Source organism: Vidua macroura, chromosome Z (assembly GCF_024509145.1).
Source record: "Vidua macroura isolate BioBank_ID:100142 chromosome Z, ASM2450914v1, whole genome shotgun sequence".
NCBI classification, from domain to species: domain Eukaryota; kingdom Metazoa; phylum Chordata; class Aves; order Passeriformes; family Viduidae; genus Vidua; species Vidua macroura.
Genome location: NC_071611.1, coordinates 31,536,159 through 31,562,569, shown reverse-complemented (window position 1 = coordinate 31,562,569; position 26,411 = coordinate 31,536,159). Strand labels below are relative to the sequence as shown.

At 35.8% G+C, this 26,411-nt stretch overlaps 1 protein-coding gene across 2 annotated transcripts in view; it reads right to left on the bottom strand.

Annotated features, from left to right (window-relative positions):
* PDE4D (phosphodiesterase 4D) overlaps positions 1–1,456 on the bottom strand; it is a 359,916-nt gene extending 358,460 nt beyond the window's left edge. The window contains exon 1 of one of the 2 annotated variants that reach the window (XM_054002836.1): positions 1,092–1,456. In XM_054002836.1, the coding sequence (XP_053858811.1) occupies positions 1,092–1,456 (365 nt within the window). The remainder of the gene's footprint in view (positions 1–1,091) is intronic. The other variant, XM_054002840.1, reaches the window with a different exon arrangement.
* Positions 1,457–26,411: the final 24,955 nt, after the last annotated feature.

The window sequence follows — 26,411 nt, the reverse complement described above, 5'->3', positions numbered from 1 at the left end:
TTATTTATTCATCAAGCATATCACGCTATAAAAATCTGATTATTCAGGAAATCAAAAATCTACAGAGTCCCTCAGTATCAAGTATTGTCCTTCTGCCCACCATTCTCTCCATAAATCCTTTATTCACAATGTCTGTTTAAAATTCAAGTGCAAGCATCTTTCTACTAAAAGGAAGTGGTTCCAGCTACCAAATATGAAGTCCGAATAATAAATTGATTCTTCAGATTCAACATCTTTCTGATTTTGACAGAGAATTTGATTTTAAAACAGATGCCTGTTACAGTCACCAAGGGAAAAATAGGCATTGGTAAGCTACACATTGAAAAATAAATCCACAGCTCATTTAAAGGGGAACAATAGACTAGTAGATGACGGAGTCCACCCTCTGGCTAAGAAACCATTAGCCTATTTTCTCAACTAAGCCCATTCAAACTAACAAGACCCTAAACCTGGATTTGCCAGACTGTCTCCCCCCCCCCCACCCCTACCCCCCCCCCCCCCCCGAGCTCTCATTATTTTAATTAACTTTGTGAAAACATCATACAAATTGCGTCCTTCCCGCTCGGCAGCAGCGCTGAAGGTTCCCGGGGAACGCGGGCAGCTCGAGCTAGGAGGGGCAGCCGGGGAGGCAGCGGAGCGGCGCCGGGTGCAGGGGAAGCGCGGCCCCGCTGCCCACCCCGCTCACGGCTCCGTGCTGGCACAGACGCCGTCCCGCTCCCACCCACGTGTTTCGTGGCCGCTTTTCCACCCACAGACCGGAGTGTACGGGACGACGCGGCGCCGCCCGTGCCCCGGTCACGCCCGCTTCAGGCGAACCCTGCCCGGGGGCTCCTTGCAGCGTCCCAGCCCGGGGTCAGGGGCCCCGGCACGGCAGCGCAGCCCCAGCCCACCTCCCTTTCGCAGCCTCCGCAACCGCAGGGTACCCCTTCCTTATCCTTGCCGCCGGGGGAAGCGAGGCCGGTCGGACGGGGGTCCCGTGGTGCCCACCCCTCAGCGGCTGCCGATGAATCCCGTCCCCGCGGCCGGGAGCGGCGCTCCTCCGCCGCATCCCCACACGCGCGGTCGGAGCGCTGGGCCAAGCCCTCTCCTACCGTCTGAGTCCCTGGAAGGAGGAGGGCCAGGACATCCGCGATTTTTTCAAGCCGGGCCGGTGGCCGGTCTCCACGGCGTAGGAGGCGCGGTCCATGGCTTGGCAGTAGAGGTACCGCTCCGTGTCGGAGTAGCCGCGGTGCCTGACGCGAGCCCCGGCCAGGCAGCGGCCCCGCGAGACGGGAGACGGCTGCGGCTGCCCGGGGTGCTGCTGGTGCTGGAGGAACTGGTGCTGTCGCAGCTGCGGTGGGTAGTGCTGATCTTGCCGCCACAGATGCTTCGGGGCTTTGAGACCCCCGCTACCGTCGCTGCCGCCGTCGCTGCCGCTGGGCATCGCGGTCAAGCCGCTGCTGCTCTCTGCCTCCATGCTGCCGGCGGTCGGGCCGCGCCGGGCGGGCGGGCAGGGGCGGCGGCTGCCGCCTTTCTGCGAGCAGCGGCAAGGAAACTGTGCTGAAAAGTTGGACAGCTCCTGCCGCGCCACCCCTCGCCCGACTGTGGGAGCGGCCGGGGCAGCCGCGCCGCCGGGTCTTGACTGCTCCGCGGGAGGGGAGGCGGGGAGAGGGGGAGGAGGAGGAGAGGAGGGGCTGGCATCCCGCTCGGAAATATTTAAAGCCAGGCCGGAGCCCAGGCGGTAGAGAGCAGACCCGACAGGGGGCGGTGGTCAGGGAGCGCTGCGGTGTGAGGGAGGTGGGAGAGGGCGCGACGAGGATGCCGACAGGGCGCGGGGGTGGGAATGGGACCGGCAGTGAATGCGGAGGGGTTCAGTGCCGCTGATGCTGCAGCCCGCCTCTCCTGAGGCGCGCCTGTCTCTTCCTGAGGCCGTGGCTGCTGACCGGACAGGACTCCCTCCAGAGGGACTCTCGCTGCCAGGCGACAGCAGGTGGAAAAGTTGCTCACACCCCTGTTCACCGAGAACTTTGAGGTGGTTTAAAAATGGGTTCTCGTTACTTAAACACCCTCCTCCCGCCACCCTTTATTCTCTATATCGTGCTTCCAGTCCACATCAGGTTCAGAAATCGTGTTTCCCAACTTGAAACCTTCTCCTGGTCTTCACCGATGAGTAAGCTCCCTCCCCGCAAGGAGTAAGACTGGCTGCAAATCAAGGCGAGGAAGGTTTAATTATAGCGATGGTGAGCCTACTGCTACAGAGAAGCTTTTATATGACATACCACTAGCTTCAGGACTTTGTAGCTGCCGCGGGAAAAAATGATTTAAAGTTAAAATCTGCAGAACAGGAACTTCATACTAAAGAGATCTTTTTAATTAGTTTTACATTTCAAATTCTTTTGTGCTCATGCACAAGCAATAATTCACACTGGAAGGGAATTGCATTTTTTTTTTTTTTTTTTTAAAGCATTGATATTTGTTCTGTGTGGTAATATTCCAAAATCTAGCAGTTGTTATTCAGGGCAAAATTATAATATCCACCTTCCTGATAAAATATGAAAAGGACACATGCAAGTGTTCATTTGGAAACTATTAATATGAATTTGTTTGGTCTTTCTGTTTGCCAGAGTATCAGTACTAAGCAGTACTAATCAGTACTAAGAAAGCATTGCAAAAATATCTCTCCTACAGTATCTTAACAAAAACATACATTTTCTTCTAATCAGTGTTCATCTACTCATTAGACTGTTCTGATTAGCTTCATGCACAACTTCTACTTCCTCAATCAGAAAATTGATCTTGCCAGTCCTTTTCCCTTTCCATGACAGGTCTGCAATCATTTTAATCCTCATAAATTTTTCTCTGAACTTAATTTTTTATTAATGCAAAAGTACACTTATGACAACTCTTTAATGTATTGATGTACTTTTTTTCTGTTCTCCATCTTAAAAGTCAGCATTCCTTTCTAAACATACAGTGCTCCTTAAATTAAGACTCACCCTCCAAACATGTACATACAAGATTTTGTTGGGCAAAACTCCCAGCCTGTGTTTCTTTGAGTCATGAGTTCATAGATAATCCTGGTAATCACACACCATCCCTTCAGGTCTTCTCTCTTGCCCTAAAAACTGTTAGTTTCAGCAAAAATACCCCAGAAAATAATACATTTAAATAAATATTATAAGTACCTAAAAAAAGACAAAGTAGTACTTCCATTGAAGGAAATTTGAACTTGAGCTCACATTTGTCAAGTTCTCCTGATTTTTATCCAGACATCTAAGACTATTTCCAAGCCAGACATCTTAGATGCTCCATTTTCTCTGCTGTGTTGGGCTGTGTCAGTTTTGACAGCATGTACAGGAGACAAAAATGGGGCAATGAAAAGAAAAAGAGTCAAGTCAGACAACAGGAGAGAATTCTACCTGAAATGTAACAGTGGGGATAATTGCATCATGGAATATAGGCATATAGGATGCAATTCTGTGAAAAACCCAGAGAAGAGAAATAACTTTTTATCCTTGTTAACCTCTAGACAGATATTGCAAGGGGACTATTTCACAATTGCTAGTTTTCTCTACCTTAAAATTAGACAAAACTTCTGTGATCAATTGTGCTATAATTGCACAGAATCACAGAACTGCCATTTGGAAGGGCCTTGGTAAGACTGTCCAATCTAATCTCAAGCTCATAATGAGGTTATCATCAATACTAGATCACATCAGCTACAGCTTTCTCTGAATCTCAAAAGTCTTCAACAGAAATTCACCAGCCTTTGTGGCTGTTATGGTGCTTCACCACATCCCTAATGAAGACAATTTTCCTGATGTTCAATCTGAACCTCCCAATCAGGGGCCCTTGCCCCTCGTTAAACAGCATGCCACCACTGACAAGACCTTAAATTTGTTTTTTTCAACTAATCTTCCCATAGCTGCAGGCTGCCTTTAGATTACCTCTTACCTCCTCCACACCAGACCCAGGAAGCTCTGTCCCCTCAAGCACTCATCACTGGTCGTGTGCCCTTGGCCATCCTGGTAGCCTCTTCTGGGTTCCCAGCATTCCCATTCATCCACTGCCTGCAGTCACTTTGGCACATAGTTTGCTTTTTTTATTATGAAAACTGCACTGTTCAGCTGTTATCCACCCTACAGTCCACTAAAGCTCCCAGATCCTTTCCAGTGGGGCCATAATCTAGTCAGTCACTTGACAGCCTGTACTTCAGGTTATCCTGTCTGAGTGCCAAACTCTACAGTTCAACATGGGCTCTGGTGTCTGCCCCTTCTGGTGATGTATGATTTACCACTTGCCAGCCAGATTCTGAAAGACCATTCTCTACACTTCAGTCCTACCTGCCATTCATCCAGTTGAGACTTCCTCAGTTTCAAAATTAAAATGTTTTGAGGGATTATTTCAAAATCCTTACTAAACTGAAGGTGTGTTACACCCACTGTTCTGTATCCCAAACAGTCTTTTCATAATGGAACACAATCAGGTCAGACACACATTATTTGCTTTTGGTAAATCTTCGGTAAAAATTTTAGTCCTATCTTCCTGCTTTTAGAAAATAGATTTAGAAGTGCGCTTGGAGCTTTCCAGCAATATGTGTGAGACCAGTAAATCTGTAGTAGTTCCATTATTTTTCTTGCCTTTCTTAAGAGTGGGTGTGACAGTGACCTTTTCCCAGCTGACAGGGATTTCCCTTAACTACCATCACTTTCCACAGACAACAACCAGCAGCCTCATAGATGCCCTTTGGTTTGACACTGGCGTTGCATTTTGGCAACGAACTTACATTTGAGCTCATAAGGCACTTTTGGTATTCCCCATTCAGTCTCATATTTTCAGAGTTTGTCCAATGTTTTAGACACTAAGTTCAATTAGACAGATAATCAAAGCATATTAGCATTTTAAATTTAAAAAAATGGTCTCTGAGAAACACAGAAAATACAGCAGAAGTACAACCTCCTATACAATAAAATGTCAATACTTGCACAAGTAGAAGTTGAAGTACTTCATTAGAATTAATCGTGAAATCTACATGAATTCTTAATTCTTTTCTGACTATTTTTGATTTGGTTTTTTTGTTGGTTGAATGGGTTTTTTTTCTTTTTATTTTTCTATTTCTAGTGGATTGTATGTGTGTGTCTCTTTCTTGTGCAGAAACCTTACTGTACCTTCATGCCAATGAAATTTCATAAAAGTAGTCTCTTTTTTTAATAACAGCATTGGTGTATTTCATTTGAATGCCCATTTTACAGTATTAAAAATAATGTGGTTCTGAATTTACAAAGTGTTTTTCAAAAACTTTGTCAAAAAAAACACAAATAGAATGTTGCTACAGTATTTCACACAAATAGAATCTGCACCATAGGGCACAAGACATGGCACAGTAAAAAGGCCATGTATAGAGTATATGTAAAAAAGTATAAATATTTTCAGATACTATTAAATATCTGAATTTCATTTCCCCTACCAATCTTTGTATTTAAATTTTAAAAAGAACATTTACATGACCAGCTTTTTATTACACCAGTGTGCTAAGACCATGCACAAACAACATTTACACAAAATATTTATATTTCCCTGCAAAATACAATATATAAATGGGAGCTAGCAGCATTATCTAAAAATCAAACAAACAGACAAATAAAAAGAGAGGTATATAATACCTTTTTGTCAATATTTTATATATGAAGTCAAGACAAGTTTTTTTCTTACTTGCCTAGCTTATTTCACACAGAATCCTCAGAAGCACTAAGTATGGTGATGACTCAATAGCAATAGAACAGTCTACATTTGAGAATTGTAACTGAAAATTATTTAGAAGAATGCCTTTCTTTCCATTTTCCTAGAACATGCCTGAGCCTCCTCACAAGAAACTAGGAACTCCTTGGTGAGTTGAGGCTCAAATATAAGAACTACTTCTCCGGCCACACCCAACTTGAGAGCCTTGCCTTGGTATCATGTACACAGAGCTTTCTGTGTACATGATACCAAAATGCACAAACCTTTCAAATACTTTTTTAAAAGCATGTCCTTGCTTTCAAGAAGTACTTAGAATAATAGAAAGAATTGCTCTCAAAAAATAACAATTCCATTTGCTTTTGTAGATTTGTTTACAAAGGTTTTGATAATATTTTCAAAGCTCTCTTCAGCTGATGGTGCTAGTATTCACAGTGTACTAGATAAACTGCTGTATCACTTACTCCTTCAGAACAGCACTGCAATTCTTATCAGACATTTGTGACAGTACTGCACTAAAGATAAATAGTTCTGACATACAGAAAAATAATGGGGAACCCCTTATTTTTTACCTTCCTGGCGTAATAATGACACACAGTTCTTAAAAACCACTGTCTTTTGTTTTTGGCCAAAATATAAGGGAAATATATTACCTAAGTGCAATAGAAAAAAAATCACAATTGAGATAAAAACATATCATTGAAGGAGACAACAGTATATTAAGGAGATAACCAGTATAGGTTTAGAATTGATTAGAAAGAAATTATTCAGCTATTCAATTAAGAAGCTAACAGTATCACCCCACTTCATGTCAGAGAAGGTGCTTTTTTAATAGTTTACAGACCTTGTAAACAGTGGTAAAGTAAGAGGAAATAACTTGCATCATCTCTACAACAAAAGAAACAATGGTAACACCTGAATATAAATGACAGTACATTTTGTTCGGTAGAATTCACCACTGACTTCAGCATTGATATTAGTCCTGTTGTAATTCAGTGCAATTGCACTTAAGAAACTGTACCACATCTTACATATTACACTGAGATCTTTTCAGTCCAATAAGATTGAATTCCAGATACAGTGCAGAGTCGCTAGCTGTTCATATAAATTTTTGTATCACATCTGACTCATAAGACAGAAACACATTCCTGCTGCTAGCAATGTAAAAGGAATTCAGCAGATAATCATTCTATAACTCAACAGAAAGCATGAATTATTAAAGAGGAAAAAATGAGTGCTTAAAAAGTAGAGTACTGAATAAATATAGAATATTTTATTAGTTGAGTGACTTCAAATCCTAGAAAAAGAAAATATTACAATAATATACCCATATAGGTATCACACAATCTGTTTGTAGAATGTTTTTTCCATTACACAAACGTCTTTGCCATTGTAAACAAGGGGCAGTATGACTAAGACTAAGACATTCAATATGTATTCTGAAATCCTACTGCAGAAAGTAATTAACAACCAATAGTCTTTTTTTGTTGAATGCCTTTTGTAAATAATGGAATGACTCCATAATCTAATTCTACTGAAATTACTATTAACATGATAAAGAGGGGATTAATCTAGAACTAAAAAAATATGCAAGTTTGATTCTTATCATATATTAAGAAGTCTTTCCAGTTTGTGAAAGATATTCCTTCAGGTAGTTCCATGGGGATTTATTTTTTATATATTTTTAAGTGAGGAATAATACTTTCCAGTTTAAAAAAAAATAACCGAAACATGGCAATCTTATGAGCTATCTTATCTGGTGTCTTCTATACATAAATATAACAAAAGTGCTTAATTTATTACCCTATATATGATATTTTTGAGTGCTTTTTAACTTTTCCTGTGTTTAGTTGCAATGGATTCAAAGATCTACTTAGAATCAGTGATATAGATACGAATTAATTTATAATATAAAGCAAAAGAGAAATCATATCCATGTAAGTATTTACTACAGTACAAAGTACTACATACCTTTCAAAATCTGAATATAAACCCAAAGCAAACAATTTCATGTAAGCACACAATTTCTATTTCTTATGGAGTTTATGCATACCAGGAGACTGTTTCTTTGCATTTATTGACATTTCAATTGTAAAAGCATAACTTTTCTGTACAGATTGTATTCTTGCTTTTTGTATTAATGTACTGAGTTTAGTCCAGTGCAATACATTCATCACAACCCAGACACAGAGAAATATCTTGACATACAAAGCCAACCCTCTCCTTTTACCCAGGTAGTTTAAAATATGTCAAGTATGTAAGAACCAGATATTTGATAGTGCAGCTACATGGACCACAAAGCTAAAGCCTGGGCTTTGACACCCCCAGGCTGGTGCAGGGCTCTACTGATGAAAAGCTGAGCTGACTGAGATGAAAGGCATTTTGCACCCACTAAGTTCACCATTTCATGTAACCTCCCACTTGGAGCAGTGAGCAAAGACTCCATTTCAGAAGCATGTTGAAAACCACACACTCAATTCGCCCTAGCACTATATAATTACTGAACGTAAAAGGGGACAGATCTTGACATTTACTTGACTGCCTTGATTTGCAGCTGGAGTAGGAAACAACAGCAGCAGTTATTATTTTACCAGTTGGATAGCACAAGAGGGAGAGGAGGGATTTAGCACAGTTAGTACCCTTCCCATTGCCTCTTCTTCACTTTACCACAGCAGCAAATTAAACGAAGCATAAACACTAAGACCTCCTCTGTGGAGTTTCTTTTTTATGTAGCAATAGGAGATGGTGCTACATTGACTGAAACTTTTTTCCAAAGTAGTTTCCAGATAATATAGCTACTCTTCATCATCCATTGATCATGAAAAACATCACTAATTGAGCGCTCAGCCCACTCTGAACAAGGTTTGAAGGATAAAGATACTTCTGCAGTTTCTTTTACATTCTGTCATTTGAATTACTGATCTGCTCACTTCAGACAGAGGACAATGGGTGGCATCCAAAATATTTTTTTAGGTTTATACTTGTATGGAATAGTGACTTCATGTTTTTAGGTATTTATGAGCATTTCATTTCTGTAAGACATTATTGCACAGCTTGAAATCCTCTTGATTTTACTCTGACTTCTGACAAACACAAAAGTCTACCAGTTAAAAAAAAATCTCTTCAACATAATTGCACTAAATTCTTGGTAAAAAAAAAAAAAAAGCATGAAACTGTACTAAAATAACAAACATTAGGACAAAAACTTACAAAAAAACACAAAACCTGGAGCACTCCAGACAAAATACAAGGCAGATGAGTTTTGCATGATTTAAAGTTTTCATCAATCTCTTTTATAAAGCTGCTAGAAAATTTAAATTCTAATTGAAAAAGATTGAGCTTTTGAATAAAGATAGATAAGCTATTTATTCAGAACTAGGCAGTATAATTCTAGGGGTCCTTTCTATTACCCAAGCCATATGTGAAACTTACTATTCATTGTCTTAATGTGTTTCAAATTTTCTGATCAGAGTTTGGGTTACTGAACCCTCCCTTATATCTGCTATTTAAATTCTCTAAAGATACAAAGTCAAACAAAAAAAAAAATAGACTTTACTATATATTTCATCAATTCAACTGAACCAATATTTCTGATTAGGTTAATGTTGAAACAACTCTTTTAATTAGATATTTTTCTCTCTTCACCTTTTTAATTTCTTTAAGCTCTCACTCAGCTTTAACAGTTTAACAGTCTCCAACTTTATCAAGCAAGATACAAAGAAAAAGTAAAAATGTTTTTAAATTAGCTTTAAAGTAGTCACTTTTCAGGAACAGCAATACATGTATTTTGGCTGACTATTCTCAGGTAGTAAGAAGGCAAATGAATGGAAAAGTTCATGCCAATAGATTCGAGTTAATTACACTCAAGTCCTTCTGAAAATGTATGTTATCTTATTTTATTTGTATTTCTAAATAAAGCAGTAGGTTCTATAACCATCATTAGAATGAATAATAGAGTTTATTTTCTTCTTGGAAACAGCATTGAGAATAAAATTACATTCATCTGTATCATATATTTCTGTTACTAGACTTACTTAACATGTACCTAATCTTAACTTTTGGTCAGATACAGACCAAAATTTTAAAATATAATTCATTGAAACTAATTAAAGTGTAAAAATCTATAACGGAGGAGAAACTTAATATTTTTAATTATATACTCCAGAATAATGATTGGTCATTTTTTAAAAATAAACCATTATTCAGCAAGCAAGTCATATAGATGTAATTTTTCTTAACAAATTACATTTCCAGTTAAAACATCCTTTATTACTTTTTTTTAGTGAATCAAAAATGTCAAGAATTTGAACAATAAAATATAATTTTGCACACCAATGGATTACTTGTTATTTAAATGAAGGATAGAGGAGAAAGTAGCATCCATTAATGTGTGTGAGTGTAAATATTGACAATTTAATTTCCCTTCTGTAATTTTTCAAAGTAAAGGTCCATATTGAAGGCTGTTAAGTTCAAGACTAAAAAATGGTTTAAAGCATTATTCATCAAAATTGTCATTTGTCATGTTATACTTTCTGAAATACCCTGGTGCTATTAATGGCTTTATTTTCTGAGCTCAGGTCATATTGGTTTGACAGTCCTCCAGCTAAAACCACTAGGAGGTTTTTCTGCTGTTTTCATTGAAACTTGGATTGTTCAGCTCATATTTGAGCTACAAGTGAACATTATGTAAATTGCAGTACTTGCCTGAAGCCTCTGTAATATATCAGGTTTAGTTATACTCTGAAAATATGAAACTTCATTGGCTTAAAATTCTGTCACATTTGTCGAATTAATCACTTGCATAAGAAGAGTACTGCCCTCCAGAGACAAATGTGAAAGATCTTATAGGCAACTGTTTGCACAGTAAAATGCCATGTTTTTCAAATTACTTTCACAGAGGTGTTGGAATGCTTTTATCTGATCTTATCACTACAGCTAGCACCCACCCATTCTCTTCACCTCCTTCTTTCCTCTCACCAGTATTTTCAAGTGGAGAGAAATAAAGATTGAATTATTAAAACATACTTTTCTGTCCTCTAAAAAAATAAAACAGAAATTTGAGCTTCTGCTTGATATTGCAGAATTTATAAACCCTATAGGGATGCTAGCCAGTTTTTCACTATCCAAAGCAGCAATCACAAAGAGAAACCATTCCCAGCTGTGTCTCTCCTGGATCAGTGTTAACTGAAGCACTGAAGCTCATCATCAGCTTTACAGAGGCAATACTAGACTTAGAAATTATTACCTCTTTTAGAGCACTGTGACTACATGCTGCTTGTACTAACATGGCCCAGTGCAATCAGAATGTGTTAATTTTGTACTCAAAAAGGGATTAAGATGGGGTCAAGGATACTGGAAACTATCAATGCCCAGCTGCTATTGTTAGAACGTGATCAACACCTCACAATTAAGGGGGAACTCTTGGAAAATTTTATATTTCCATTTTTGTAACTGGTTGTTTGGTGATTATACATCTCAATGTTTCTTTAATAGGGAACTCTTTAAAGAAAGAATTTTCACATATTCAGTATCATGAGGGTATTCATGAACAAAACAGCACCTTTCCATGCACATAAATGTTGCTAATGAATACTTTCCCAAAACTGTGTGTTATCTATAGAAGCAACAAATACTGCAATATCTACTTACAGAATAAATTAAGTACCAGTTTATTTTCTCATAATTTAAAATAACAAAAAATTGGTTTCGTTAAAATGTGAATTTTATATACAATCAAACACCTCATACATTAGGGAATCCGGATTTTGAGCGCCACTGATCACTCAGGTGATGAAATCATCACTTTTGATCTTATTCATGATGGATAGCTAATATTCATTTAATGTTGGAGTAAAAACCACCACCAGTAGCTCAACACTCATGATTTCTCTGACTGATAGTGCTCAGTAAGAAATTGTAATTCACTTACTGCTTTTATTACTGAAATAATTGCTGACAGTAAATGCTGTCATAAAACTGGTGGTGTTGGGAAATTTCACTTGAAATGATGAGAGAAAAAATCCAACTTCTAAGTGAATTTTATATTCATAGTTCATTCTCTTTCACCACTCTACTGGTATTAAAAATATTCCCACTGTTTTCCAAAGCATTTTGCACTCTTCAATGTGTTGTGGCATGCCGTCCTAATTCTTAGTTAAGAACAGTGTATAACAGACACATTTGTGTTATGTAACTATGTAGCTATTGAGCATCAGACAGGTCTTGATCTTTCATACGGAAAATTCTATAGAAGGAGAAATTATATTAATTTAAACAGTTTCAACAATATAATTTACTAATTTTCATCACAGTTCCCTGGTACTCCCCATTACTTCAGTCATACTCCATGCACCTTTTATTATCCTTGACAAAATGTATGAAAATGTTAGTATAGCTTTTCCAGGAGATTTCTTTGCTTGTCTTCACCTTGCTTCTTGGCAAATGTCTTACCACACTCAAGCTTGCCTTAAAAATTTAACCTTCTGTGTTTGTAGAGGGAGAAGTTTTCTCCAAACATCTTCAAAAATTTTTCTGGTGTGCAGGCTATTGATCTAATAACCTTTCTAAGCTATCTATATTATTTAAAGTAATTTTATTTTTTAATTAAACAAAGCAGGTAACTATTATTGAATTCCCTGTGCTAAAGGTCCTAGTCCTACCACCTGGAATCAAATTAATGATCAATAAAAAGTTGTTTTGTTTTGTTTTTTATTGGATTTCTAAATAAGCTTAAAAAAAGAGAGCTCACAATTTTTTTTTCTCATTGTAATGGCAATAGCATCTAATGAATTGGTGCAAACGAAAGTAACAATTACTACTGCTGTATTAGAGGACTATGTTACTTCTATTATCCTGCACTATCATCAAGGCTCATTGGAAAGCATTCTACAGAGGCTTTGCAAATATTTGATTTAATTGACTATGCTGACATTGAGACTGAAGTGTGGAGATTTATAGTCATTTGAAGTGCAGCTGTTCAAAGGTCTAAATTAAAATTAAAAAGTTTGAGGCTTGGATGTCTCTTCTCTGACTTCAATTACTTTTAGCTACACTACTGCCAATGATATTTAACCTGAAACGCAGAAACCTCAAATGCTTTTTGAAAATTGCAACAACTGCAATTGTGTTTCAGTTTTCTTTAATACACGTTCTCTGACATTACTGTCCTGGTCACCTCTGGCTACTTCTGCTCAATATTTAAAGTAACTTGAACAATTTATTCCTGGATTTTTTCAACACATTTCAAGGTATGTTTCTCATCTTTACTTGGGCTTTGATAGACTGGTCTCACCAATATTTTTAATTTTCTTTTTTTTATCTCTGGAGCTTTTTTAGAGGAGGTTTTATTTTCAAAATTCAAGGTGTATCAAGTCTAGGCAAAAAAACCACAATATTGAACTCACCGTCCTCAGATAAAGGGGAAACTTTTACACATATAAACTCCTAGAAATTCCTCACCTTTCTTGTAAATTGCAGATTTCACATCTGTCAACAGGTGTTATGTAAGGGCAAGCACAAATCAAAGGAATAATGGCCCTTAAATTCAGCCTGTAATTGAAATGGTACTTACATTTGACTTGAGATTTGGGATGCTCAGGTTCTATTGACAGTAATGGAGATCGCGAAAACCACAACAGACACGATTTGTTTATGCACTAAGACATTTGGCGAGAAGAAAAATCCTCTGAGGCCAGGTCATCAGAACTATAGAAAACTTTCTAATACAAATTCAGTATTAACTAATATTGAAAGAAATATAACTCTCAAGGATATTCATCTGTAGGGATGAAGCTGTTTTTCAGGTTGGCGACCTATACTTTATTTTGTAAATCTTCTCTAAAGTACATGTAACCTTTGCTTTATCCAGGAAACCAGTAATAATCACCTGAAATATAAGCATGTTAATGAAGAGCTTAAAGATTTTTAACTACAGAAAACCCAACTTTTCTTGCCTGATGTTGTTATCTTTATATTAGGGGTTTAAAGGCTTTTAAAATGTCTCTTTTTTTTTTTTTTTTGTGTAATTTCCTCCTCTACTATTAAAATTTCCTCCTCTATATTAAAAATATCATAGTTCTATTGCATTTTTAAATAATTGCTATCTAGCATGTAATTTTTACTTAATGGAGAAAATCTTAAGATTCTTTTTTTCCTCTGTTTTCAATTAAGCCTAAATTTACAGAACTATCTCCAGAGAAAACCCTAGATTTCTGATATCTTTATATTAATCTCCCACACAGCTTTTAGCATCTCTGTGTAGTCCACATCCTGTCACCACTTAATTTAAAAGGATTTTGCCACCATCTCTTCGTGCAGAAGAATCAGTCTTTGCAAGATTCTTCTAAATTTTCTAAATGTTCTAAATCAAGAAATTTTAGCATCAAACATAAACGTGATGAAAGCGTAGATATTGCCAGAATTTACACCAATTAATCTGTGAATCAAAAAGCACAATTATATACTCACATTTGATGCAGAAGAGCAATTGCTACTGATTCATGCATACATAAAAAATGAAGCGTATCAACAGCAATATTTGGGGTTAAGAATTTTTTAATATGTTTTACTTTTGCAAATGTGAAATATGATTAGGCCTTTGATTGTGGAAAATAACTAGTATGACATCAAGCTTTACTTCTGTTTATTGAATATCTTGCTGTAGTTTTCTCTCTATATATATCAAGTGGTGCTATTCCCGTTTAAATTTATGTTACCTATGAAAAACCTGACAATTCATTTCCCACAATAGCAGAAAGCATTAAATAATTTTCTTAACATAAAATATCTTAGAAACTTTGGTACTCAATATAGCATAAGTCACTGATACACATTTTTTAAGTTACTGTATGCAGTCTACTCAAGGTACTCCATCAATCGTGCCTGGGTCTAGTGGTAATCACTTTGAAACAAATTGAACTCAGGTGTTCTGTCAAAGATAAGAAACAGTTTCAGAAATGGCACAGAACATGAAAGAGAACTATCTTACATTGTGTCAGGCTAAGAAAAGCAGAATATGCGTGATTAATAGATGTTTTAACAGTTTATGGGGAATATAATAAACATCTGTAGGAATGGAAACATCTGGCGGAGAAAGGAGATGTGAACTGAAACAGATTAAGAGAAGGAAACTAAGGGAGGAAATGCTGCAGTATGATTGCAGTCAGAGAAAGACACAACTCCCTCAAACTTTTCAGACAAAGTTGTCATAAAAATCCAATTAATTGTATATAAAACTAGATAAAAGCAGTTGAAAATCCACACTGTTGATTTGTCTCAATTGCAATGTCTCAAATGCTACTGTTCAATGGATTTCTCACAGCTTAGAAAATTATTGACTTATACAGTTATCAAAAATTATTCTTTGGTAATAATATGCAGACATATCTGATATGTTTGATATGATATGACCATAGAGCGTCATAATGAAACATTTAATTGTAAGGGCTGTGAGGGTTAGTATTCATCTAATCATACTTTTCTCATCATCAAGATGTTGTGTTTAATCAACCTGTCCCCTGTATCAGAAAAAAGAAAAGAGTTAGCTTTGAATTAAAGAAAATTATAGTTGAAAAGGGTTGTGGCAAGAGAGAACAGAATAAAACTATTATCTAGCCATTATCTAGAGTGCACAGAAACTTATTTTGTTGAAAGTAATAACAGTCAACCAGCTCTTACTATATCACATGGAGGAATTTAACTTCTTACCCAGAAGTTAAAGCAACAGACCTAAGAAAAACATCACATAAAATGTATTTACTGCTTGGGAAGAGGTAAAACCAGAGTCACAGCCTTTCATGGCTTAGCCCTTCTACTTTTTTCCCTATAACAATAGCAAAAAACTATCTGTCCATATATTTTTTCAAAATAGCTTTGAAATTCTTTCGTTTAATCTCCACTTTATAGATTTCATGTCTTTTAAAGAAGACGATTTTATGGAAAGATAAACTATGGTGATTTTTCTGAAGAGGATCTGATTAATTTTCTTTTCAGTGACCTAATGTCCAGTCTTTATCTGATGTGACAGAGAAATCAGAAGATAACCTGAAGCCTTAAACTAGAAACAGAAAAATAAAGTTAGTAGTTAAAGGAATTTACTTAAAAAACTGTTCTCAGACAGTACACCTAGTGTAAAATATGTACGTGGAAATCACTTGCTATGCTGGATCATTTCAATGTATCATTTTAATTACAAATGCAAGGAAAACAACTTCCTGTTTTCTGAAGATCCCATTTATTCCCCTATGTTCCAAACTGGAATATTATTCATTTTCTGCTCATTGAGTTTTCCACTTCATTTTTTAAATGGGAATAAAAGAATTGATAAATAAATTCAATAAATCAAAATTTGACTTTCTCAATATAAGCTTTATACTTAATTATATATATGAGATTATATTATTTAAATTGAAAAATTGCTCCATAGTGAAAAGAAAATTAAGTTTCATCAGTCAGAAAATAAAATTATCTTTTTCTCTAAATAAAATTTCAAAATATTATGTAATTTAATGAAATAACATTTTGGTAAAATTTTCACATTTTGCAAATTCTTTTTCCATTGCAACAATGTGTAATCCTACAAGTGAAATGCCTTATCACCACTATCTAAATTATTATATATATACTTGGGTGTTATATTTTACAATATTTAAACATCAATCTTGAAAACTGTTGGATGTTCAAATTCCAAAGTGACATCTGGAATCTGCTCTAACTGCATCATTTGATAGTAATGTGAATTGTTACTGAAAATATGTTAAATTATAAAACAAATTAAGGCCTTGCTATGTGCATGCTTATGTATTAGTTAAGCTATGGTTATCAATTGTCTGAACATGGATGAAATTTCTGCAGAATCAAGCTGAAGAAATGCATGCTATTAACAGATGGCCATGGTCTAGAAAAAGAAAAACTATTACAATGCATTTTGTGGGAGAATGACTACACTTAATGAGACCAAGAGTTCTTCTGGACGGCATCCTGTAACCTGCACTGGTCATAAGCAGGGAGCTGACAAAAGAAAGAACTGGACAGCCATAATTTATTTACTTACAAAGGCATGTAACCTCCTAAAAATCCACCCACTTCCCTCTCAGAGAAATTTTTAGCCAAGGATAGCTTAAGTTATATAGAGAATAAGGACATAAAACACCATCCAGTTTTACTATGAACTGTATTTTCTAATTACTAGGTTATGTGATCAGTTGCTTCTCTCCACACAATTGTACTGAAGTGATGTAAGAAACCCTTTCTTTGCCTATGCAACTCCTTGTCACTTGCAAATTTAGAGAAAGAATCACCGTTGACAATAAAACCAGTCTTAACAGAGATCATATGAAAGAACATAGCAACTCTGCACACAGACCCATAGAAAGATGTAAATGCTCAGAATTAATATGTTTCTGATTTGATTTTCTTTCTCGTGTGCTTTGGCTGCTCAGAGACCAGGCATTATTCTACCACACCAATTGCTTCTGAGCTGCTCTATGCTCTCCCTCAACAATCAAACATATCCTTCTGGGCCAAGGCAGCTTGGATGAAATTGTCCCAAAAGCTGGATTCACCCACAGCTGCTGGCTAGATCATTCATTTGAAGTGATTTTTTTCCCCCTTAGTTTTATGTGCCTTTGGCAGTCCAGTTTCTTGTTTGCATTTATATGCTGCTGCTGTGAAGGTGATTGAAATGTCAGTCAGAGAGAGCCCAACACATCTTCACTGGTGAAGCTAATGTAAAAGAATAATTTCCAACATGAAAAGATTCTTGTGAAATGTATTCCTCTGTCTGGATAGACTTTCTGATTTCTTTTGTCATATCTAAATTGATGTAAATATGACATAGTGAAGAAGTATATATTAAGATATTATTGTGTTATGCATTACTTTTCACATTGCTCTGATTCACTATGTTCAGTTTCGCACAATTTTGAATAGTGTGTGAATTTGGGTTTGACTGACTGCCCAAAGAAGTATTTTAAGAAAATAACTACTTTGCTGATTAACTACCCATAAAAACCCAGAATATACCTGAAAATTACAAATATTTTAAGAAATATTAATAGAATACATTGACCATTTATGGTACAGAAAGTAAAGCTGTGTTAATGAACGCCCAGCCGTCCTCCACCTCACTGAAACTTTAACCCATTAGAAGCAGTCTTTTACTTCTGAGATATCCCTAAGAGGGTGAACCATTGTAGCTGTAGACCTTGACACCAATAACCGTCTAACCGATGACTATTCAATAGACTAAGAAGAATCATCAAGAGAAATCATTTAAAGGGGTCATTTAGCAAACAATCTGTCTCTTTAAAAAAATCAAATAAGCTATGGAGCAAGAAAACAGTCTTTCCTACTCTGTTTAATACAGAGAAAATGATTAAAATGCAAAAACAAAGAACAGAGTATACTCATATTAAAAATCCCCCTTCCCCCTTTTATGGAATTTATACTGGACTTTCACAAAAATTGAATATTAAAATAATACTTTAATCATAAAAATACTACATAATCAGCCATTGACTCAATTTCTTCTAGTATAAGGGATAAACCATGATTAAGGGCTTAGAAACAATAGAAGGACATCAAATTGGTTGAACAGAGAACCTCTGATAAAAAAGAAACATAGGTGGTAGAAGAAGAAGCATTTTCAGGGAGGAATACTGAAGTATCCCCTGGCTTTTCAGGCATGGCACCAATAAAGCCAAAGCTCAACTCAGGATGAACCTGGCAACTGAGATGAAGGGTAGCAAAAAGGTGCATCAAAGTCAAAAATAAGAAAAAGGTAAGCATGGGCTTGCTGCTGAATGGAGTAGCAAACCAAGTGACAAAGGATGTGTAAAGTGCTGAAGCATCCCAACCCTTCATTTCCTTATTTTCGTGGCAATCTCTGTTCTCAGGCCTCAACCAAAAGCAAAGTTTTGAGAAGGAGAAGATACCATCCACGTGGGGAAAGATCAAGTTAGGTTTAAGTTCCTGGAACCACATAGTATTGTTTAAAATTTTTTCAGAATACCCATTGTTTGAAAGGAACTGTTTCAAAATACATATTTTAAACAATAATTATACTTTCTTTCCTAAACTAAAAAAATACATGCACACATAGACTATTCATACACAATTTACAGTACCAGCTGTTTCCAGTTTATGCTATATAGATAATTAAATAATCAAGTTGAAAAATTAGAAATTTTACCATTATGGATTGAAAGAGCAAGAGTTGATCAAAATTCCAACTTTTAAAAAGGATTTCAGAATAGTTAATGGACTGAACTGTACACAGTACCTGCTGTCCTCCATGTCCTCCACCTGGGCATCAAATTTAAATAATTCAATTAATGCTAGATGTAAGTTTACAAAAATCCTTTTATCTGGGAGATGAGGGGCTGGAGCTAATTGTGTCATCTGAAGTTATCCTCAAGTACTATCCTCAGTTACTATTATGCAAGTAAGTGCTATGATACAAGATCTGCCATCTTCACAGCTTCTTTACATATCTTTAGCACCAAGAAAGTACAGTTCTTGACCAACAGAATTATTTTTATATTATTCTCCAAAATAATTCCAGGTTCCATATAGCACAATAGAAATTATGGACATTGGTCACCAGAATAGAAGAGTCTCTTAAAAGCCAAAGCTTGGATTCCACAAACATTGAAACTTCTAGCATCCACTTAACCTCCAAAATTCCCACTAATTTTTCCCACTGAGAAATATACACTTAAATGCTGACACAGTTTTGGTTTCCACAATAATCAGATATGTTTTTCTTCACAAGAGATACTGCAGTCAAAATTTGATGTCACTGAGTCAGTATGATACAGGTTCAATGTGAGTCTGGATGCATAACAACAGTAATGTGCTTAACTCCCACTACTAACAATTTAAAACTTTCCAAGACCTGATCAATAAAATTATCCTTGACATAGCAGGTTTAGCTTAAAAGTTGAGATAAATGTAAAGCATATTTTTCCCCAAGATCTATCCTCAATTAACAGGCAGAATAAAGCAGACACAAAAACAGGAGTCAGAAATGCTCAGATTCTCTTCATACTTTGATTCCCGGCTTGTTCCTTAGCCTTGGACAGTGGCACTTCCCATTTGTGTGCAAACTTTCCTATGCACAAAATGAAAATAACACAATGTTTTCACTAATTGGAAAAGTTGTCCAAGAGTATAGTGAAGATTTTCTCATGTTTATAATGCTTTTAAAATAAAGAAATAAGCAATAAGAAGAAGAACTAAGAATTATTGTGTTGCTCTTCATTTTTCTTTACTAGCAGGTGACTCAGGGAATACAGATGCTGTTGAAGAGAGCCTAGACTCATGAGCAGCTTTCTGAGTAAAGTTACTACTTGGTAGGTTCACAGCCATAATTCTGAGTTAAAAAATAAATGAAATAACAAATTTTCCCTTTTTTCTCTGTCTTTCTCTTTAAGAAGTATCTAAACCATAGTTCCAACTTATTTTCACTACATACACTATTCTACTGAGTTGCAAATAAATAAACCTGAAGAGCAGATTTTCTCTGATTTTATTTTTATTGTGTGTTACTCAGCTACGGTCTTATTGCTTTTATGATCTCTTGCTAACACTTATTTCTTTAAAACAACGATAAAAATTTAGCATCCTAGCTGTTCTTTTAAAAATAGTTTGCTGTTATAGTAAATGAATAACAGCAAACTTATGGCTCATGATTCCTATATTTCAGTTTCTAACATTTGAAAAAGCTTTTCTTGCTCTGAATACAGAAGACAAAATCTGGTCTTTAAGGTATTCCTTGGACACAAAAAAGACAATGTGCAAGAAAGTGATAGGCCTTAAGAATATTTAGCTTGAAACTAGACTCTGATTCTGAATCAGAGTATCATACTTTCAGTGATCATGCTAATAACAATTTGCTAATATTTCTCTTCAAAAACAGATATTAAAAATCTTAAGTTCATCGTGAAAGGGCCTGGGGATTAATTTTAAATCAAGTTTTTATCTGATTTCCAGTATAGAGAGTGTTGATTCTCTTTTTAGTGGATAATAAAACACAGAAGTTTTAAGCAATATAGTAACTTTCTAATCCACAGAACTTAAATTAAGGAAAAACATAAATTAAGACAGAAAGAACATTGCAAAAAAGATACTTCAGAAATTAGCTGTCGTGTAAGTTGTTCTTGTAGCTCCCTAGAGTTTCATAAACACAATAATATGCCCACTCTGAGTTGTACATAAGCAATACGAAAGCAATTTAAAATAGATTTTATACTGTGTAATTATAATAATCTCTCTCAAATGATGTTTGAGCAAAGACTAGGATGAATAGTAGGAAGAGAGTATCCATACCAAATCACAGATAACTAAATGAAACACCAGATTATTTTAGGTATTTTTGTTATGAAAGCCTTTCTAAGTACTTTTTGATTACAAAACAACTTTTTGCTTTCAAATAATGCTTTTAATGAAATCTTCAAGTGTTTGATAGTCTCTTATTTCTGGAGTCTACAATGAACATAACATTTTATGCAATGAACATAACATTTTCCATCTAATTTTGTCTGTCACATGTGTTAAAGGACACAACAATCACAGCAACAACTGGGATAGTCCTTTTTCACTGAAAAAGCTATTCTTAAAAGGCAAAACAAAGAAATGCTTCAGTCCCTGATACCTTGGATTTGTACCATGGAAAGGGAAGGTATATGTGCCATGATAATTCACAGTATTCAGTAGGGGCCCACCTTCTCATAACCATTTCTTCTTTGGAGTAAGACAATGCAGAAATTGTTTCCAGAACAAAAGTGACTGAATAGACTTCCATCATATTTCATGGAGCTTTGGATAAATCAATACCAACATTATAGAGAGATTTGATCAATTACCCTAAATCACAAGTACAAATGTTTAAAAAAAGAAATCAAATATATAGTATCACAAATGCTACATAATATAAATATTTGCTAGAATATTGAGTCAGGGTGGGAGCTCTGGCTACTGGTCAAATACAGAGGTAAGGAAACTTTTCAAATAGTTATTATAAAGTAGGTAAGATAAAAACCTTAAATATCCTCAAATAAATAACTTTCCATACATAACAGTCCCCCATAATTTTAATACCAGCTGCTTTGGAGAAAGCAAAACCATTCTACCATCAATCATTTCTTATCTGTGCATTCCATATTAAATACCATTATAGCTGTTGCTTACACCAAAGCCATTGGTAAATTTAGTTATAGTTATTTGAGGAAAACTGGCCAAAGCATACACCACACCCCAAACGGCCAAGCTATCCCAGCTTACAGTAAAATATCACACTACACATTCTATAAATATACAGGTTATTGTTTATAAAATAAAAATACAAATAAACATAAACATAAATAAGAATAAAACTAAAAATAAAACTAAAATTAAAACTAAAACTAAAACTAAAACTAAAACTAAAAATAAAACTAAAACTAAAAATAAAAATAAAAATAGAATTGACATATTAAAAGCAATTGTCTGCCTGTTTCTAATCTTTCCCATAGAAGATCTGGCAATTATTATATTTCATAATTGTAAGGATGATGCCAGCTGCAGGATCAGCCTACCAATTTTCAAGCACTTGTTCTTATAGTGCAATAAGCATTTTTCCATGTCATACTTCAACAGGAGACAAAAATTTTTTATCTTAGCAATGATCTTCATTACAGTCTCAGTCTAACCTGTATGAAAAAAATAAGAATCTGGCTCCATGTATGCATGGAATGAAATTAGAAGAGTGAAAGAAATGGCAAGGCATTGTCATGTCTCAGAGTCAGAAGGATAAGAGCTTACAAAGTATGAAAGATTAAGAAAAACATTACTGAAAGTTTGCTTTCCAAATTTCTACCTATGCTGCTGTTTGGATTTTGTTTAGTTGTTTGGTTTTTTTTAATATAAACTTTGTTTTAATTGCTCTACAAAGCTAGCATACAACTAGAAACAATCCTGTGACAGCATAAAGAGAGGGAAAAATGGAGTGAAAAGGAGAATGAAAATGGGAGCGTGTGTATACAAACATGCATATGTGCATGTCCAGGAATAGAACACATATTTTAAAAACAAATCCACTGTCATTGTTTTTAATTTTGCACATTACAGTCAATTAAATCAAAGCATAAGGGCTTTATAATGCTATTTTTTGATCCTTTTAGTATATTCTCCCAAAACCATATATTTATAATTTACGATGTTTTCTATGGTGAAATTCTTCTGCTTTAGAATGAGTTTCTATGACCCAAATGCTCTTCTACCTTCATTTACCTACTGAAAACAGAGAATCATCACACCCACACTTTGATTCCCTTTCCTTAACTGCACATTTCAAAAGCAAGGGAGGTAAGCTGCATTTCTACAGACATAATGAGACCCCTAAGTTTATGCACTTTCATGCAGATGGGAAGACAGATAAAAGGATAGCTTTCTCCAGCTGTTTGGCTGGTATAATAAGCATGTAAATGGGAAATTCATAGCTGCTTGAGAGAGAGCTAACAACCAAAAAACAGCACTAAACATCTAGAGAAATTTAATTTCCTGAACAATATTCTTCCTGTATCACTGTAATTGCTCTTTAGCTAAGAAAGAATCAAAAAAGGTAAAGATTTTATATTACAAAGTAAGATCAAAATTACAATTGCTTTTGCTGTTGTATTTAGATTTAGTTTATTTGTTTAAACAGCCCAGCAGTTCCATTCAACAATCTGTCTGCTGTTTCCCTGTCACTCTCAGAATAAATCTTGTTTTGTCCAGCTTCAAAACACATTCCTACCAACCACAGGAATAAATGGCATAGACAGGGTACAAACCTATCTCTTACTGCTGAGGAGAGATTCATACCCACAGAGAAGCCTCTCAAAGAAGTAATCATTCTCTGAGTACAGTTGATAGCTACGCATAGTAACCACAATGTTATTTGAGCAACCTTAGAACAGTCTTTCTCTGGTGTATTTAAATCCAGCCTAGAAAATAACGCAGTGTCCAGAAATTTATAATCACTTAGCTACTTTCATCAGACAATATTTTTCATTCACCTTTCTAATCTTTCTGATGTACCACATCAGTATCACACCTTTTTTTTTTCGCAGTCAGTGTTACTAGAAGCATTGCACTTATTTTGCTTCCATATCTCAGACAATCTTCTCTCCAGACTCCATGGATAAAAACAAAAAATCAAGACACCAACCTATCTTCAAAACAACATTAAATTTCATTACATTTAACTCTCCAAATAATATTTTAATTTGTAATCAATCTAAATGTTTACATGGTTTTGTGGAAGTAGTATTTCTATGAGCATATTTCAAGAATGGGTCTAACTTCTTAAAAAAAATAAAGATATCTAGGAGGAAATAAGATATGGGAAGTGGTATTAAATTCAATGTTAATATTAGCTGGCTTTTTGGCTAAGCACAGTAATGAATACTTATGGGTTTACTCATGTTCTACAAGTCCTACATTCTTTTCATAACATTGTTCAGAATATTCTCTCAGAACATATGTTCTAAAATTCTTAAATATTGCATGTTAGCTCTCAGTGTATTCATGTTAACTTTCCCTTATATATTAGCATGTCACCAAACATCTGTATTGCCTTCACCATTGTAAGCAAAACTTTCATACTAAACACTTTAAATTTTGGAAAATAAAGACGGAAAATAGTATATTATCAGAAAATTTAAGAACAGGAAATTTCACTTTAGAAAACATATTCTATAAAAATTCACAAATGTAATAGGAAGAAACTACAATAGAAATCACTATAAACAAATAATTTTAAACCATTTATGTTACAAATAATGTAGACATACAAGAGCAGACAAAATCCCCTCTGGATTTCTTGAAACTAGTTTTGAAGTTGTATAATTTTTTTTAAATTCTGTGTATAAAAAGGTCCTTTAATCCTTTACTTCCTCCTTCCTTTCATCATCATAAATGGTTAATCAAGCCTCCAGAAACCTTCATTAGAATATGAAGTATTAATAATGTTCAGAATAAATATTTTTTAGAGTTTGTTGTACTAGATATGACCAAAATATTTACAACCAGACTTACCAAGTGTCAGGCACAAATTTACAGACATTTTATTTTACTTTTTCATTTAGTGGCTTGAGAAAATAAATAAACTTTTCTCCTAGAAGCAGCATCGGCAGGCCTGTCCCTGCCACAGGAAATATTGAATAAATAAATTACTGGATCTTACCTGCTGGACTCAGCAGCTGTAATGGCAATCAGAGGAGGTATCCTCAGTGGAAGAGTCATGGACCTTGGGATAGTCTCAGTATCATTCTTTTTATCCCAGTCTGCCTGTTCTAACTGCCTGAAAGCCAGTGGGGGAAGCTGAATGTTACGGGACGATAACCTCCGCACAAGATAAGGCTCCATTCCTTGGGAAGGCTCTTCATCCTCAGTGCTGTGATGCAGAGCTTCTTCTGAAACCTATGAAGGCAAAAAGATATCCATCATATAAGAAAATACTCATAATGTTAATTTGATAACTCTTTTATTTCCTTTCTGTAACTTAGTTTATAATAAATACTATTTGCACTTTAATAAAAAGAATGAAAAAATACAGTAAAAAATTTCAGGGATTTAAAGAATTTGTGGTTTTAAAAGCAAAGAGAAAGTAGAAGTATTTTTATCATGGGATTAGCACACTGCTATCTAAAATACTTATTCATACCTCTATAGGGAACAAAAGCTTTGCATTAGACAAATTTTTTTCCCACAATATATATGCTTCCTTACAAGTTAACTACCTTTTGGAAGAACTGAGGGTCTACAGACTGATAATAAAATTTTCTTTTAAAAAAGTAGCAATCAGAGATTTAAAACTATACACCTCTTGACTAAAATAATAAGAAACTTCATCTTATATTTTCTCAGGGATGCCAATTCCCATCTTTCTTTCTTGCTTACAATAATTTCATGCTAACAGTAAGAGCTGAGCATTTAGAGCAACCACCATAGATCTTAGAACCTCTGAAGTTGAGGCCCTAATTAAATATTTTTTTAAACATTAGTAAACATTATTTTAAATTTAATCATCTAAAGAGATGGCAATATTCTCTGGGTCAAAGAAGAGTGGCAGATAATTCAATAAAGAAAACTCCAACTGGTAATGATTTAAAGGGGAAATGTTTGCCCTGAAAGTTTCTGAAACTTCAACAAACAGCTGTTTCTCTCACCATTGTGAGAGAAAATTCCCAAAAAGTTTACTTTTTGGAAAGAGCTTTGGAGTTTGGCAGTGGCTCTGGTGAGAACAGAAGTTATTGCCATGACAGAGCCAATACCAACCAGCTGCAAGATGGACACCTTGCCTAGCCCATCTGTAGTGGTGGTAGCACCTCTGAGATAACTTATTTCAGAAAGGGAAAAAACCCTTGAGCAAATTCAGTCAGAGAGAGGAATGAGAACATGTGAGAGCAACAGTTCTACAGATGCCCAGGTCAGAGGAGAAGAAGGAACAGGAGGGACTCCAGGCTCCAGAGCTGAGGTTCCCCTGCAGCCCATGGTGCAGACATGGTGAGGTAGCTGTGGCCCTGCAGCCCATGGAGGTCCCTGGGGATGCAGAGATCCACCTGCAGCCCCTGGAGGACACCCACACTGGAGCACGTAGATGCCTGAAAGGAAGCTGTAGCTCCATTGGAAGCCCTTGCTGGAGCAGGTTTGCTGTCAGGAATTGTGACCCCCAT